The 18928-nt window shown below is 37.8% G+C and overlaps 1 protein-coding gene across 1 annotated transcript in view; it reads left to right on the top strand.

Annotated features, from left to right (window-relative positions):
* Positions 1-2131: 2131 nt before the first annotated feature.
* The window catches only part of LOC105497490 (elongation factor-like GTPase 1), an 81746-nt gene continuing 64949 nt past the window's right edge, over positions 2132-18928 (top strand). Inside the window, 4 exon segments of the mRNA XM_071099243.1 lie at positions 2132-2209; positions 6723-6845; positions 9283-9497; positions 16920-17043. Of these exon segments, the coding sequence (XP_070955344.1) occupies positions 2132-2209; positions 6723-6845; positions 9283-9497; positions 16920-17043 (540 nt within the window).

Here is an 18928-nt window from a genome sequence, read left to right on the forward strand (position 1 = left end):
CTCTGTGGCTCTCTGGTTTTATACTCCAAAGACCAGGCCATGGAGACACTGACTTATGCTATGTAGTTGCAGACAAGGCCAGCATGTACCAGAAAGTCATCTCTTTCATTCAGAGGCCTTAGATGCAGGCCTAAGAAACTAGGTACACGATAGTTCACTTCTGAGCTAGGTGTCTCATATGCCTGATTTTGTTTCATCTTCACAGCAACTCTGTGATGAGTATTACTCTTACTTTACATATGTGCAAAAATGGAGTTCAGAGAGGTGAAGATACTTTCCCAAGGGCAGACTAAGTTCTAGCATGTGGTAGTAGTCCTAGAACCAACATTTCCAGCCTATTCACTTGGACCATTAGTCTCTTGGAAGTCAGGCCACAAATAATTCCTCCTGAGGCTCGAGTATCTCCTTTCCATCAGCGATTACTATGGACGTCTTGTGGCCAGCACTACCTGTGCTGTGGTCTTCAGTCACTGCCCACTGTGTAAGCCACATGATCTGGCCTCTCTTATAGTCTCTTCCCCATGTTTCTCTGTGGTTCTGACACCCTCTTTCAATCTCCCATTATTCCCTTCCTTACCAAAACTTACTCTAAAAACATTCCAAGGTAAACAAACATCCCTACATCCTCAATGTCTTTTTATTGACGTTTCCTTCTTCTGCCTTGCTGTCTTCTGATGACATTGCCTACCATGTACTTTTTTCAAGTGAATGCTACTCGTCCGTTCATGTTCCATGAATCTCTGGGTTAGGATATGGGATTGCCATTCTTTTTGTTCCCAGATCTAATGACAAAGGTTAATCTTCTACCCTTGTTTTCAAACTTCTTCTTTCAAGACTCAGACCATCCGGTTATTCACCTTTCCAATCATTGTCAGCTCCTGGTGATGGTTCCTGTTCATTAGTGAATTTGGCTCCTGGTCTCATAATTTTTCTTTTCACCTGAATCTTCTAAGGTGACTTTTACCGTCCCTAAGAATGACTTCTTCAACAGCTTATCCTCTCAACAACATTGATTCTCCACTTCACCTACCCGTTGTCATGACTGCTTTCTGGTTTTTAGCATCACCTTGAGCTATCCATCTTCGACATTTCAAACTTAAATACTTCCTTCTCTACAATCTTTGATTCTCCCAGTTCTTTCTTTCACCTGACTAATGAGGTACCCATTCTTTGACTTCATAATATTCTCTGGTTTTTTGACTCCCATCAACATTTTTCTTCATTTACTTTCTGCCTCATACAGCCCAGATTTGTCATTTCATTGACAGTCTTGCCAGCATCTTCAGTTTCTTTGGTTCTTGACCTTCTGTCATATTTTTCCTAACAAAACTTGAACCCTTGATGAAGCTAATTCTCTATACATCTTTGTTATTGTATTTGGGCTAGGTTCTCACATGGTCTTCCAGACTGCTGGCAGACTTTCCATGTCTCCCTGTTAGGTCTTGCTTATTCTTCCCAACAGCTGTTTTAAACCTTCTGGTCTCTTTCAACCTACCTGTAATCCCCTCCTCCACAATGTCAGAAGACATTCTTACCTTCTATTTTACAGAAAAGAGAAGAATTCTCACTTGCTTGCCACTGTATCTCAAAAGGTAATGGGGTGGGCATTTTTTGCTTGCCTCCTGTCACTGGCAAAAACCTGTGCTCTGGACTTATCTTCTGTTTATGATCTTTTCTTCAGTATCTTCCACCTCTCCCTCTGAACTGGCTTGTAACCATCAGCTTTTAATCATGCTCAAGTCTGTCTTGTCTTAAAAAATACATAAATCCTTCTTTCAGCTCCACATTCCTCTGCATATTTCCTCTTCCCCCTTCTTAGTCAAAGTTATACTATAATTACTCTCTCAATTACTCTGATAATGAGACCTGTACCTTATAGTAATGACGTGCATTAGCAGTGTGAAATTGATCCTTGATCTATGACTCTCCAGGGTGATGCTAGGTGTAGAGAGATTATAAGTAAACATCAACCTTTTTTTTTTTTTTTTTTTTTTTACTGTTTCTTATTCTGGTTCTTACACCCTTCCAAGCAAAACTGCCAATGATCAAAGGAATTAAGACCATGTGGATGTGTAATTATTAGATTTACTATCTATGCAGCGGGCCTTCAAAGGTGGAGAAGTTCTCAGTAATGTCAGAGTTCAGGGTGTGGCCACAGTACTGGGTGGCAGATGTGGACGAGCATCATACTGAGAAAAACCAAAAGTGGGTGAGGTAAAATGTAGTCAGAAGTGGTCTGTATGTGGTCTAGTTTCATGTTGGAGGAAGGTCTGGAGAGGCCTTCAGGTTGGGTTTGTGCAGCAAAAGAAAACTTAATCAATTTGCTATTGATAGTTGTTTCTAGATCGTTTTTTCCTCTCTTTTTCCTAACTCATGTCACTTTTTTTTTTTTTTTTTAGACAAGAGTCTCGTTCTATCACCCAGGCTGGAGTGCAGTGGTGATCATAGCTGACTGCAGCCCAGAGCTTCTAGACACAAGCAGTCCTCTTGCCTCAGCCTCCCAAGTAGCTAGGACTACAGGCATGTGCCACCATGCCTGGCTAATTTTTAAAATATTTTGTAGAGATGATGGTCTCGCTCTGTTGTCCAGGCTGGTCTTGGCTCAAGTGATCCTCTTGTTTTGGCCTCCCGACGCACTGGGATTATAGGTGTGAGCCACTGTGCCTGACCCCATCTCAGTTTTGACACATACTATCAGAGTCAACCACCCTTCACCTCTCCTTGTGGCAAGCTTCTCATAAAGATAGTTACCCTGTTACCTGTGTCAGCTTTACAATTGTGCTTTACAATTCTGTCAAATAAGCCATATTAGTTGATTTATAACTTATAATATTATACATTAATTTAAAATATAAAAACATAGTAGTGATTTAAGATAGAAAAGGAAACCAGGTTCAGTGGCTCACATCTGTAATCCCAGCACTTTGAGAGACGGAGGCAGAAGGATCACTTAAGGACAGGAGTTTGAGAACTGCCACAGCAACACAGTGAGACCCCATCTCTACAAAAAAATAAAAATAAAAATTACCCTTGTGTGCCTGCAGTCCCTGCTACTCTGGAGGCTGAGGCAGGAGGATTGCTTGAGCCCAGGAGTTTGAGGCTGGAGTGAGCTATGATTGTGCCACTGCATCCAGCCTGAATGTTACAGTGAGACCCTGTCTCAAAAAAAAAAAAATTAAACCAATAAAAAGTGGTATTTCCTGTGGAGGGAGACTTGTGGTTACTTTATAGTTGGGGTACAATTTATGTATATAATTGTTATAAGTTCATACATAAGGAATTTAGGAACATATCTTCAGGTAACTCAGGTTCTGCCTGTATTTCTGTTATTTTTGTTGTCAGGCAAAATATTCTACCAATACACTGAAACAACAGACACTTTCAGGAGGTTCAGATCTTCGTCCATACCTTCAGTTTTTCTTCTTTATTTTACGGAAAGTTTTCTCTCATCAGCTTTCTATGTATTTGCTAGTGAACATTTCCAATGTTTTGGAAGTTGAACACTACTTACATGAAATTTTACTGAATACAGAGGTGTTTTGGCAGGTACTAGTGACAAATGTGCACCTTCTGTGAGATGATTATCCATGGCACTTTAAAACCATGGGCAAGGGAGGAATTCTTTTCCCGTAACTCCCTATTAGCAGCAGAAATTGTCTGGAAGATATCTCCCATAATTAACTTCAGGTCTTCCAACTTTTGTTTCAGCCCCCTGGAACATGAAAAGATTGGATTGTTGCTTGACTGATTATATCTGTGCCTTGAAATGAAGCGGTTTAGTTTGGAATGCCTGGGAAGTAAAGCAGCAGAAGTTTCTGTCCCTGAATGCTATTACAGGAATTAATTCAACACATAGCTTCAGGACTTTGTTACAAATTGGAAAGATCATTTAGCATGTAAAAAATTTTGTCTCCTGAAAAGTGTTATGCATTCTCTACTTTTAAAATAATTTCCACTAGCAATAATAATATCTAGCATGATAAACCCTGTAACTGTTTTTATATTGTTTTTAAATTTGATCACACACACACAAAAGTGGTAAGTGGCATTTTTTAAAGATACATAATGTGGCTGAAGTCACAGCAGAAGAGCTGTGCTTGTGGACTTTTTTTCTCTAATGGATATGGGACTTCTTTCTCCAACCTTTGAAAATTTAGGTTAAAGTTGTTTGGAAAGGGTTAAGATGAAAAAGGCATTGAAACAGGAATTGGGAGGCCTGACTCAGAGCTGAGCCAAGCCTCTGTCAGCTGTGTAACTGACCATGGCATTTGCTCTTTCTCACCATTAAATACATTTGAGAAACTCCAGGTTAAATAGAGTTGGACAGACTTCTGTCACAGGGCTTCTCTGAACCTTTAATATGTATGTGTGATGTGAGCTCCAAGGCCGGCTGTATTTCTCAGCTGTATTATTTGACCAGACACTTATTTTTAGGATGTAGATTTTCAGACAGAAACACTTGGTGTATCTCTAGCTTTCAGTTCCTCTCTAGATCTGAACTTGCCCTTCCTGAATGAATTTCAAAGAATCTGGAAATGGATGCATAATTAGAGGAGCATAGATAGGTAGATAGGTATTCATTTTTCTGAGTATTCCCTAAAAGGTCTAACTCCAATAAAAGCACTCCAATAAAAGTACTGTTGTATAGGAAGCCTGAAATTTCTGTACGAGTGCATTTTTAGACTCTGTAAAGGACTTGACTGGAGACCTAGTCTCTGAAACTTGTGTATCAGGTCCAGGTCGTACCACAACGGGTGGGAAAGTGCTTGAAGTTCTCCCACTCTCAAGTCTGGAGTTCAGCCGAATGAACAGGCTAGTGTGGTTTCCCCAGTTGCAAAGTATGAAGGCACCTAAGACCCGAGAAGTGACTAAGATCATTCAATAGCCCGGGGTGTATTTCTGGCTTGCTTCTTTTGGGACCTTGGGTCAGTCTCTTACCTTTTGAGGGCATTAGCATGTTTTTCTATGAAATAAAGTCTTAGGCTGAGAAGATGCTGAGTAATTCTAAGAATCTCACAACTTTAATTTTATATGCTAGGACCCTAGACCACTACTAGACATGCTCCTTTTTTTCTGGTGTACTTGGTTGAGACCATGGTACTTATTGAAAATGTTGGCTAGGAAAACTGGTGTGAGATCTGACAGTGAAAGGCTCGATTGAGGTCCAGTGGACCCTTGCTCCAGGGCTCTGATTATTTGACTTCTTGGATTTTCATTGGAGATCTCCGTGGTCTTCTCTGGTTGGAGCCTTCTCTGGTGGTTTCAGCAGAGCAATGGTTCCTCATAAAGCAGTTTGCATGAAAAGACCAGGAGGCAGCCGGGAGGAGTGATTCTGAAGAAGACAGTCTGTTGCTAACTGATGGCAGTCTTTCCCACTGAGCCCCAGTACACTTGGGAATGCTTCACCCAGTGTTTTAGGAATTCATTAGCAGTGGAATCTTGGCATGTGTGGTAAAAGTTACTGCCTTCTGAGTGCAGTGGTTAGAGGTATGGTCTTTGGAGTTAAATGGATTTGAACTTCTACTCTATCATTTTGAATTGTGTGATCTTAGTCAGTTAACCTCAGAGTTGGATTCTAGCTGGATGTCCTTGAGAAAAATACTTAACTTTTCTGTGCCTTAGTTACCTGCTGTATAAAATTGGGCTAATAGTTGTAACTACTACAGGGATCTGAAAATCCAAAATCTGAAATACTCCACAATTCAAACTCTTCAAATACCAACATGGCACAAAAAGGAAATGCTCATTGGAGCATTTTGGATGTCAGATAAAGGATACTCAACCTTGTAGTCATTCTTGAGCACATTCAAGTTGATAAACACTGAGTTAAGGGGAGGAGCAAAAGTGAAGTATGTGTTTGAGCATTCTAATAGTTATTCTGTCTTTAAAAGAGAATTATATCAAATTTATCAATAATGGGGAATGAGTATAGAATTCTATAGTATTACTAATTTTCTGCATGGTATACTAAGTTATGTTTAATGGTAACTCTCTAAACCTAGGATGATTTTTTTTTTTCTTGTTTGCCTGGGACTAAGGGCTTTGATGGGATGTGGGAGTTTCAGTGCTAAAACCAGACAACTTAGGATGTGTCATCACCCTACTGTAAGTTTAATACATTTGTCTGTTGAGACTATTGAAGGAGATATTAATGGGAGAGCACATAGCACACTGCTTGGCATGTAGTAACTGCTCCTTAAGTTGTGGTAGAATTGAGTCTACATCTTTTGTAGAATTGAGTCTAAATCTAAATCTTGATACACTGCTCTTTGATAAATTGTAGGGAAGAACTTGGCCAACTACTTTGTTGGCCCTTTGAACAGCTTTTACTGTCAGGATCTTGGGCGTTGATTTCTTTCAGTTTCCATGTCCTCAACTGTGAAAGGAGAATAGTAATATATATCTCACAGGGATATTGTAAGGATTCAATAATGTGATTAGCACATTAAAAGTGAGTATCGCAGTGGCTGGCTCCCTCTAAGCTCTTAAGTGTTAGCTATTAGAATAGTAAAGTCCTTTAACATTTTATATAGATGCTATTTGGAATCAGTAGTCCCATCAGTGAGAAAAGTTGGAATGGTAGCTCTTGCCTGAGTTTTTGACTCCTTTAGCTTTGCTCAGTTTTTTCTTAGAAGGTTTTAGCTTTCTTATTCTAGAATGCCTGAGGAAGAGCATTGTATACCTGCACAACTGAAAATGTGTGTTTATGCATTGTATTTTAGGTAGTGATTAATCTGATAGACTCTCCAGGACACGTGGACTTTTCCTCAGAAGTATCAACTGCTGTTCGCATTTGTGATGGATGCATCATTGTGGTAGATGCTGTGGAAGGAGTCTGTCCACAGGTAATGGATTGTGATGAGAAAATACTTAAATGGTTAAGGGTGAGAAAAGAGTAGGAACTGACTGACTTTAGGCATTTCACTGACAATCAGAACATTGGTTTTATATTTCACATTTGGTAATGTTCCAGTCTGTGATGGAGTTAAATCACCAGAGTTCTGAAGGGATCTTAGAGATGATGACTTTAATTTAACATACTTTGTTTTTGTTTTTGTTTGTTTTGAAACAGAGTCTTGCTCTGTCACCCAGGCTTTAGTGCGGTGGCGCGATCTTGGCTTACTGCAACCTTCACCTCCTGGGTTCAAGTGATTCTTATGCCTCAACCTCCACAGTAACTGGGATTACAGGCATGTGCCACCACGCCTGGCTAATTTCTGTATTTTTAGTAGAGACGAGATTTCACCGTGTTGGACAGGCTAGTCTTGAACTCCCAGCCTCAAGCGATCCACTTGCCTCAGCTTCCCAGAGTGCTGAGACACAGGTGTGAACCACCGTGCCCGGCCTTATTTGTCCTTCTTAATCTGTCAGTTGCATAAAGGCAATGATGATTTCTTGTCTGCAGTTCTTTGCTACTGTGCTGTATACATACTTTGTGAATGCCTGTTGAATGCCTTTGTGTGACTGAAATAGTCTAGAGTGGTTATTAATCAAGATTTTCTAATGTGCTCTAATTATTTCAAATCATGAGTTTTACATTTTTCTTTCTGTTTTTATTAGACACAGGCAGTTCTGCGACAAGCTTGGCTTGAAAACATCTGTACAGTTTTAGTGATTAATAAGATAAATTGCTTGATAGTGGAACTGAAATTCACCCCACAAGAGGCCTATTCTCACCTCAAGAGTATTTTAGAACAGTTATTTTAATTTTTAGTATTTAAAAAATTTAGCCTTGAAGAAGAGTTGTAAGTAAGTTACTGAGCTGGGTATGAGCCATTGCTGCAGAAAAGTGAACTTTTCCACTTCAGATTCATACATGTTGGTGTTATTCTACAACAGTGGCTACAGATTAAGCATGTTCTCAGTCCCTTCTATCTCTTGGAAGCACCCATCATATAAAGCTTGGACAATAGGCTCTCTTGTTTAAAACTTTGTATCTTGGTTCCAAAATGAAGCAGTATTAGGATTTTATTACCTGTCTATAGTATTTTATTACCTGTTGTTAGAGGAAATTTTACCCAAGCATTCATTCATTTATTTATTCAGCAAATATTTCATAGATATTTGTTGAATAAATGAATTATCGAATGTCCATTGTGTACTAGAGATTGTGAATGTAAGTTGGACAGGTCAGAATCCCTATTTTCAAGGAGCTCACAGTATAGTAGGGGAGACAAACAAAGAGATACATGGAGAACAATGAGATAAGCCCTGGGTGTGATATGACAGCATAGATGAGGGCCATCCAACCCAGTGTGGGTCAAGAGGGAAGAATGAGTTAGAAGTTGTACAATGGAAACCTTGAGATGGAAGTAAAGTAGGTGTTTGCCAGGTAGACAGTTAAGAAAAGGACATTCAAAAGAGAAGGAATATGACAGGCAAAGTCATAAAGGCAAGAAAAAGCACAGTACAATGTTTCATTTAAGGAACTGCAAATTGTTTTTTAGCTGATTAATTAGATCATGTTAAACAGTGACAAGAGATGGGAAAAAGGTTATGGATTCAGATGTTGATGAACCTTGTATGCCATGCGTAGGAGTTTGAAATTTCTTCCTCAAGACAGTGGAAAGCATTGATGAGAGCAACTTGAGTATATTTATTTGCTAAGGGCAGGAAACGATAAAAGTAGAACAGTGAAAAAGAATGATGGATGGCTATCATTCCCTGTAGAAATAGGAACAGGTAAAGTAACTCCTGCCCTGCATTGGCAGGAGAAAGGTCAGTGGTATTTGCAGGCATAAGTGAGCTTATAGATTGGAATGTGGGGCACTTGAAGGAAATATGAGTAATAGGTTCCATTTTCTTTCTGAGGTAGGACATAAGATTACTGCCTATTTGGGAGTGAAAGTAGTTGAGGATTAGGAGTTGGGAAGAGGGCCCGAAGAGGGTACTGAACATTTCAGACAACTGATGTGAGAAATGGGCAAGGCAGTGGACTAAGGTTACAAACTAGGATTGTGGGGTTGGAAATCATGAGTACTTTGTGATAGTAAGCCTCAGTGCTGAAAAACAAATTAAGGGTATGACATTACCATTTACATTAAACTAATAATAATCACAAAATGACCTTCCAAAAGCCTTAGAATTTAGTTATGCTGAGTTTAGGAAGAATGGATACATGTAAGTTATTCACTGATTGTAAATGTCACCTCCATTCATGTGTGCTTAATGAGCCCAAACTGACGGATGATTCAAGCCCTAACACGGGTTAAACAATGTTTCTCCTGCCATGAGCATGCTAAGTATCTGAATGACACTCTGCCGTTTCACCATCTCTCCTAGATTAATGCACTCACAGGAACTCTTTTTACTTCTAAAGTCCCAGAAGAAAGAGCGGAGAGAGAGACTGAATCCCAAGTGAATCCAAATTCTGAACAAGGAGAGCAAGTATATGACTGGAGCACGGGCTTGGAGGACACAGATGATTCTTAGCTTTACTTCTCTCCAGAACAGGGAAATGTGGTGTTTACCAATGCAATAGATGGGTGGGGCTTTGGGTAAGTCTGTTCGAATCTGATTAAATCTCTTTGTGGCTTTTATATGTAATTGGTTTTTTTTTAGTGAAACTTTTTATTTTGAGATAATTATAGATTCACCTGCAGTTGTAAGAGGTAATACGGAGAGTTCTCTGGTGCCCTTTACCTGGTAACTGCCTCCTATCCATGATAACATCTTGTAGAACTGTAGTACAATACCTCAACCAGGACTTTGCCATTTGCCATCAATATACAGAACATTTCTATCTCCACAAGGCTCCCTCACGTTGCCCTTATATTGTCACAGCTACTTCCTTCCCACCCTCAAACCCTTTTTAACCCTTGACAACCATTTATCTTATCTCCAAATTTGTCATTTCAAGGGTGTTATAGAAATGGAATCAAAACAGTTTTTATAGACATGGAACCAAAAAATATGTAAATTTTTTGGACTGACTTGTTTTACTTAGCATAATTCTCTAGAGACTTATCCAAGTTATTGCATGCATTAATACTGTAGTTGATTCCTTTCTGTTGCTTAGTAGTATTCCATGGTTTGGATGTACCCCAGTCTAACCATTCACCCATTCGACATCTGTTTTGTTTTGTTTTTTTTTTTTTTCATTTTTGGGCCATTATGAGTAAAGCTGCTATAAACATTCATGTGTAGGTTTTTGTGTGAACATAAGTTTTCATTTCTCTGGGATAAATGCCTAGGAGTGCAGTTTCTGGATCATATGGTAGTTGTACGTTTAGTTTTTAAAGAAACTACCAAACTGTTTCCAGAGGGACTGTACCATTTTATATTCTCACCAGCAATGAATGCCTGAGTGATCCAGTTTCTCCACGTTTTCATGTTTAGTGTTGTCACTATTTTCATTTTAGCAGTTCTGTTGGGTGTGTACTAATATGGTATTGTGGTTTTAATTTGCATTTTCCTAACAGCTGGTTTACCTTGAGCATCTTTTCATGTGCTGATTTGTCATCTGTAGGTCCTCTTGGGTGAAAAGTCTTTTCACATCATTTCCCATTATTTTATTGTGTTTTTTTTTTTGTTTTTTTGTTTTTTCTTGTACTCCTGGGTTTTGAGAGTTTTTTCTATTCTAAACAGTAGTCCTTTGTCTCATATGTGCTTTGCAAATATTTTCTCCCAATCTATAGTTTGGCTTCATATCCTCTAACAGTGTCTTTCAAAGTGAGCAAAGTTTTGTTGTTGTTGTTGTTGTTTTGTTTTGTTTTGTTTGAGACAGAGTCTTGCCGTGTTGCCCAGGCAGAAGTGCAGTAACGCAATCTTGGCTCACTGCAACCTCCACCTCCCAGGTTCAAGCAATTCTCCTGCCTCAGCCTCCTGAGTAGCTGGGACTACAGATCTGCACCACCACTCCCCGCTAATTTTTATGTCTCTTTTAGTAGAGACGAGGTTTCACCATGTTGGCCAGGCTGGTCTCGAACTGCTGACCTCAGGTAATCCTCCCACCTCGGCCTCCCAAAGTGCTGGGATTACAGGTGTGAGCCACCACTCCAAGCCAGCAAGGTAAGCAAAATTTTTAATTTGGCTGAAGTTTCCTTTATCATTTTTTCTTTTTATGGATCTTGATTTTAGAGTCAAGTTGAAGAACTCTTTGCCTAGCTCTGGGTCCTAAAGATTGTCTCTCATTTTTTTCTAAAAGTTTTAGTTTTACTTTTTACATTTAACTCTATGACTCATTTTGAGTTAATTTTTGTATAAAGTGTGAGGCTTTGGTTGAGGTTTTCTTTTGGTGGTGGGAGAGGACCTATGGATTTCCATTTACTCTAGAACCCTTTGTTGAAAAGGTTATCTCTTCTCCATAGAATTGCTTTTGTGCCTTTGTCAAAATGCACAGTTTTTTGTTGGGCATACTTGTGTGGGTCTGTTTCTGAGTGTTTTGTTCTGTTCCATTAATCCATGTGTCTGTCTTTCCAACAGTAGCACATAATTTTGATTAGTGTAGCTACAAAATAAGTCTTGAAATCAGGTAGATTATTTCTGTCCACATTATTTTTATTTTTCAAAATTACTTTGCTGTTCAAGGCCTTTGCCTTTCCATGTAGATTTTATAGTAATCTTACCTATATCTGCAAAAACATCTTGCTAGGATTTTGATGGAAATTGCTTGGTAAACCTGTTAATTTGGGGAGAATTTTGACATCTTTGCTATGTTGAATCTTTTCTGTTCCATGAACACTATGCCTCTCCATTTATTTAAAATTTTTAAAAATTCTTTTATGAGCATTTTATAGTTTTCAGCATATAAGTGCTATACATGTTGAGTTAGATTTACACTTAATTTTTCATTTTTCTGAATGATTATAAGTGATATTTTTAATTTTGGTGTTCACACATTCATCTAGTATATAGAAATACAATTAATTTTTGAATGTTGATCTTGTGTACTGTCACCTTGCTGAACTCACTTGAAATTCTTTGTAGATATTTTGGAATTGCTATGAGACAATCATGTCTGCAAATAGGAATTGTTTTATTTTTTCCTTTTCTATTTGCATGCTGTTTTCTCTTTTGCTGATGGCACTGGCTAGAATTTCCAGCACTATTTGACTGACAGGGATGAGAGTGGACGTCCTTGCCTTATTCTTGATCTTAGGAGAAAAGCATTAAGTCTTTCACCTTTAGAAATAATGTTAGGGCTGCAGACTGGTTTTGGATGTCCTTTATCAAGTTGAGGAAGCCCCCTAATATTCTTATTTTTCTGAAAGTCATTATTATGAATGTGTCAAGTTTTCTCACATACCTATTCTGTATTAATATATTTGTATGATTTTTCTTCTTTAGATTGTTAATATGGTATATTACATTGATGTTTTTGAATATTGAGCCAGTCTTGCATTTCTTTATAGATTTTATATACAATTGATTTTTAACTTTTTTATTCTTGAGTAAATTCAAATGTATACCATAAAAGGATCCTACCTTATTCCTTAGCTCAGTTTACTTCCTGTCAGTTTTTTGTTTATCTTCCTAAAGTTATTTACACATAGCTGAACAAATATATTTATATATTTATATTAACTTTTATACCAACAGTAGCAAAAGTTAGTCTAGCTTTATTGAGGATGTACATATGCTAAATATTGAGTTAGTCACTTTATTTAAATTATTTCACCAAATTCTGACAACACTCCTTTGAAATAGATATTACTATTTATTATCTAGGTCTCAAGAACATTGAGTATCTTTTGTTCAACATCAGTCAGCTACTAAGAGGCAGAGCTGATATTAAGATTAAAGTCTGACTGACTCTGAAGCATGTGTTTTTTTGACATGGTTCTTCTCTGGTGTCTGCCTTATGGGGTATAAGGATCCTTATTTCTTCTTATTGCCTCTTCTGAATTTGTACATGCTGAGGCCATGTTGACAGTGACATTGGATTTCAGAATGGAGTAGGTAATTGATCACATTTTTTGACTACATCAATTTCTGACTTGTGGAATTAAAAAATCCAAATGTAGTGTAAAAATTATTACTTTGAGAAAAGTGTCTGTGGTTTGGATAAATAATAGTGGGACCATAATGACCTTTACTTTAGTTGTGCGCTTAATATTGCATGTAAGTTGCAGGGATCGTAGAACTGGAAATGATGCACTAGGAGAAAACAGTCTCTTCATGAAACATGTATCAGTATGACTTAGAATTGGAAAGAAAGAAAGGATCAGGAGCTGACTAGAATGCAAGGCTTGGGAGTAGCCTAACAAATCTCTGGCTTCATTTTTTAAAATGTATTTTCCTTTTTACTAGAAATTGTTCTTCAATTTCCCTTTGACCAGATTTTGTCTTGGGCAGGGCAGTGTAATATAATATCATAATTTTCTGTTTGTAATAAATTATAGATACCTTAGTCCATTTGATGCCCGAAAGATCATACTAGAGCTTAAATAAATTGAGGTAATGTGTATATGATAAAAATAGAAATTGTGAACCTGCTGAGAATTTGCACTTTTCATATATGGTTGATGAGTTGTCATTATCACCTTTCTAGGCCTCAGTTTACTTATCTGAAAAAACAAGAATATTGGGCTAAGATGATTTCAAGACTTTCTTCAGATTCATTCACAGTGATTCATTCAGTCGTGTAATAGGGTCAGACCTGTTGATTTCCTGATTTGTGAGCATTCTGCTAGTAAACCACAAGGTGGGAGGCTTGTCCCTTTCTTGCAGTGATTTTCATAAGTAATTCAATGTTTTATGCTAATTTTAGTCTAAATCACACAAATTGGGGGAAGTTTATTGTGGAAGGAAAAGGAATGGGGAGGAAGTTGAATGGATAGAATAAGGGTAATTTACATAGCACTTACTTTTGATATTTTTGGATACTATCAGCCAATAAATGAATGTTCCCCTGTATTAGACAAGGTCAGATTTAGAGATCGGCTAGTGTCTGTTCTCAACAAGTTGATATGTGAATTTATGGGAAAGCAGTGGTGGAAATGAAAGCACCAGAGACTTTTTCCTTCCCATTTTCCTCTAAAATGTCAGTGAATAGACCAAGTTGACGGCTGCATGTGTCACAAAAGGTGGAATTTGCAAGATGGTTCTATAAACTCTCTGCAGTGGGAAAGGATTAAGAAGTGTAACTAGAGGCTGAACCTAGGTCTTCTGCCTAAATCTATCCTGTTAATTGATGTTAATCTGGGAGAGTGCTCTGAAAAGCAGAAACACATTGACTTGGATGGGTAGCAGCAAGAATCTAAGTTCTAGTTTTAGATACATAGAAATGAGTCCCCAACCTTATAGCATAGGGACAGGAGAGAAGAGACAATGAAAAGCTCTTTGTAATAGATTTACTTGTCTTTGTGTAACCGTGTTTTAGAATTCTATAGTTAACAGTCATCCACTTTGTAGCTTGGAAGGCAAAAGGGTGTGTGGTTCAGTAATTTCATACTTGACTGAGTTGTCGTTCAGGAAGATAGGCAACGAATAGATCAATAGTCTTGGAATATAAATCGGTCTGCAGGTCTCTTAGACTCTTGTTTGCAGTTACTCTGTGGAGGAAAGGAATTGAAATAGAATTCAAGAATGGAGAAGTGCTAGAAATTGTCAGTGTTTAAAAATTGTAGCTGATTAATGACAAAAATTAATAAAAACACTAGCAGTAATGGGGAATGGGTTGATGTTAAGCAAATTTTGTGGTGACTATGGAATAAAAAAGAATGAAAAGGATAAGAAGCAAGATTTTGAAAGATTTATGTACCCGTGTGTGTACACATGTGTGAATATTTTATGTGGTGGACTAGAAGAGCCTAGCCTAAGCAAATGGGCAAATGTCTTACTATAATTTATGATTTTGATGGAGGTTTCAGAGTATTTGTTTATAAAAATCTTTAAGTTTGCCACTGTCAGAATTAAGAGCAGGATGTTTATCTGGCATGTCATTATAAAAGATAAATGAATGTATAATATAGTCTGGGTAACACAAAACATTTTTTAAAAATCCTGAAAGAATAGAAACCACACTAGAAATCTAACTGATCAAAACAGTTGTACCAATAAAGGATTGTACCAATAAATATATGAAATCCTCTATTAAGGAGATATTTTCTAGAAAGGAAATTTCATTAAAAAAATAAATCCAGAAGTTTGATAAATAAAAGAGATAAACATAAAGCATAATGGACAGAAGCTACATACCAAAGCTTTGACTCAGATATATCAACCAAATATGAATGAAAAGAGAGGTTTGGCAATATTAACAATAAAATAGGATTTATGATAAATGAATTATGGCATAAGGATCATTTTCGCATAGATAATTGACACATTTACTAGTGAAGAGACTAACTATCAATTATAACAACAAAGTGCATGAGACAAAAATAGAACTATAAGTGGAACTCTGCGGGCACTTGGTGTGGGGGAGATCTACACAGGTTAATTAGGAAGATGAACCATATGAATGGAATAATTAAAGTCAGAATTTAAGTATCAGTGAAGGATAGACAAAAATTCGTTCTATATCAGGTGAAAAAGTAATTCAAATTTAAAAGAAAGAAAATGTCACAGGTTTCATGTGTTCATCACTCAGTCATTAGCTCCGGTTTTAACCATCTAAGAAGAGACCCAAGTTGCCAATGTGGAGAGCAAAGCTTCAGCTGTATTTATTGAGGCCCCAGGGAGCATCACTGCTAAAGAATAGGGCTCCCTTCTACAGTTAGGTTGGAGAATGCCTGGGAAGTCAGTCCACAGTGGTTGCCTCCTATTGTTTCCTTCCACCTGTAGACCTTGGACCTGCCTGTAGGTCCTGAATTGGATTTGCAAATCTGCATGGCAGGTTGCAGCCTGCCTAGCAAAACTGGGTGTTGATAAATGAAAAGCTGCAGAGATAAGGGTATCCTGACTTAACATCTGGAAGTAAGGCTCTGTGCGCCATTCTGGGTGTGCAGAACCACAGGAAGCCAGGAGGAGGCCTGACTCTTTTTAGCGATCCACAGATAGGCAGAAGGCAGAGCCTGCTTTCTTTTTGAGGCATAGGAACTCTACCAGTGGTTGTCAGCCTTTCACATTGTGTTCATTTGTGGAGGAGTGATTAAAGAGTCACCTGTGAACAAAGATAGTTTTATTTCTTCTTTTCTAATTAGTATACTTTCTATTTCCTTTTCTTGTGTGATTGCATTAGGTTGGGCTTTCAGTATGGTGTGGAAAAGAACTGGGGATATCCTTTTCTTGTTTTTTTTTTTTGTTTGTTTTTTTGTTTTTTTTTTTTTCCTGAGCAGCATCTTTTAAGATGCTGGTACTTTGAAAATTCTCATCTCAAATCTTAGATTAAATTATATTGTTCTCTAAAGAAAAGGTATTTTTTGGGTGCTTTATCCAGATGATGTAGATGCTATATATAGCACCCTTAGTTGTTGTTGACTGTCCTCCTCTGACTGTAGACCATGGTGGTAACTGGTTTCTCTGTGGGCTGATGAGAGTTAAGTCAGTGTGTGTATGTTTACCATTAATCTAGGATAATAAAAACCTTGTTTTGGCAGGTTGTGGCTCAAGAGTTTCTCTCATTTGTAAGCAACTGTCACTTATAGCAGTGAGTAGCTGAAATAAAGCTTCATTGTTGGCATAGTCATGACAAGCAACTGGAGCTTGCATTTTCTTTTCCGTAGTTTTATTTTGCTTTACACGTGTAAAATTAAGAAACAAAGCTATAGCATGTATTACCAATTAGTGTAGACCCGAACATGGGCTTTGGAACCAGACCGCTTGGTTTTAAATCCCCACCTCACTTCTTCCCTGTGTGATATCTCTGTGCTTCATTACCCTTTTCTGTAAAATGGGGAAATTCTGTAGGAGAGTGGATTAAGTTTAGTAATACACGTGTAAAGAAGTTTGAACAGTACCTGTCACAGAAATGTTCACATGTTACCTATGCTATTAATTGTTATTAATAATATGAACATTTGGTCTTCTTTCAGAATTGAGCACTTTGCCAGAATCTACAGTCAAAAAATTGGCATCAAAAAGGAAGTTCTTATGAAAACCTCGTGGGGAGATTACTATATAAATATGAAGGCTAAAAAGATCATGAAGGGTGATCAGGTAATGTGGTGTATATCCTTTTTGACTGTTGATCATGTTCTTGCCCTATGAAAATCTATCGTGTAATATCTTTAATAAATGTAATTCAGCTTTAATTTATGCAGCTGAATTCATGAGGGACATTTTTACTGTGTATAATTGGGAAAGGCTTACAACTCTCATATACAGGTATTGTTCATATAGAGTTCTTAGTTCCTTTAAGTGTAGTGAGCAAAGAACTGCTTTTTATTTTCTTTCTTTTCTTTTTTTTTTTTTTTTTAGAAGACCAAAAATCTTAGATCTTGGGCACCTGAAGACACAATTTTGTGCCGTGCATTAATTTGTCTCTGTCACCATGAAGAGATGTCTCTTCTAGACATCCCTGTATGGTTCACACTGTCCTAGTCTCAGTTGAAGCCTTATCTCACTGCATGCTGGTCATCATGCAGTGTAGATCAGGAGAGGTGGATGCTCCCTGAAACCCCTTCTTCTGCAGATAGAGGTGGTGTAGGAATTCTGTCATATACCCTCAAAGGATACTTTTCTTGGAGCTTTATTTAATTATTTATTTTTATTATACTTTAAGTTCTAGGGTACATGTGCACAACGTGCAGGTTTGTTACATATGTATACATGTGCCATGTTGGTGTGCTGCACCCATTAACTTGTCATTTACATTAGGTATATCTCCTAATGCTATCCCTCCCCCCTACCCCCTCCCCACAATAGGACCCCATGTGTGATGCTCCCCTTCCTGTGTCAAAGTGATCTCATTGTTCAATTCCCACCTGTGAGTGAGAACATGTGGTATTTGGTTTTCTGTTCTTGCGATAGTTTGCTGAGAATGATGGTTTCCAGCTGCATCCATGTCCCTACAAAGGACATGAACTCATCCTTTTTTATGGCTGCATAGTATTCCATGGTGTGTATGTGCCACATTTTCTTAATCCAGTCTGTCACTGATGGACATTTGGGTTGATTCCAAGTCTTTGCTATTGTGAATAGTGCCGTAATAAACATACGTGTGCATGTGTCTTTATAGCAGCATGACTTATAATCCTTTGGATATATACCCAATAATGGGATGGCTGGGTCGAATGGTATTTCTTGTTCTAGATCCTTGAGGAATCGCCACACTGTTTTCCACAATGGTTGAACTAGTCTACAGTCCCACCAACAGTGTAAAAGTGTTCCTATTTCTCCACATCCTCTCCAGCATCTGTTGTTTCCTGATTTTTTAATGATCGCCATTCTAACTGGTGTGAGATGGTATCTCATTGTGGTTTTGATTTGCATTTCTCTGATGGCCAGTGATGATGAGCATTTTTTCATGTGTCTGTTGGCTGTATGAATGTCTTCTTTTGAGAAATGTCTGTTCATATCCTTTGCCCACTTTTTGATGGGGTTGTTTGTTTTTTTCTTGTAAATTTGTTTGAGTTCTTTATAGGTTCTGGATATTAGCCCTTGTCAGATGAGTAGATTGCAAAAATTTTCTCCCATTCTGTAGGTTGCCTGTTCACTCTGATGGTAGTTTCTTTTGCTGTGCAGAAGCTCTTTAGTTTAATTAGATCCCATTTGTCAATTTTGGCTTTTGTTGCTGTTGCTTTTGGTGTTTTAGACATGAAGTCCTTGTCTATGCCTATGTCCTGAATGGTATTACCTAGGTTTTCTTCTAGGGTTTTTATGGTTTTAGGTCTAACATTTAAGTCTCTAATACATCTTGAATTAATTTTTGTATAAAGAGTAAGGAAAGGATCCAGTTTCAGCTTTCTACTTATGGCTAGCCAATTTTCCCAGCACCATTTATTAAATAGGAAATCCTTTCCCCATTTCTTGTTTTTCTCAGGTTTGTCAAAGATCAGATGGCTGTAGATGTGTGATATTATTTCTGAGGGTTCTGTTCTGT

This window comes from Macaca nemestrina, chromosome 7 (genome assembly GCF_043159975.1).
Source record: "Macaca nemestrina isolate mMacNem1 chromosome 7, mMacNem.hap1, whole genome shotgun sequence".
NCBI classification, from domain to species: domain Eukaryota; kingdom Metazoa; phylum Chordata; class Mammalia; order Primates; family Cercopithecidae; genus Macaca; species Macaca nemestrina.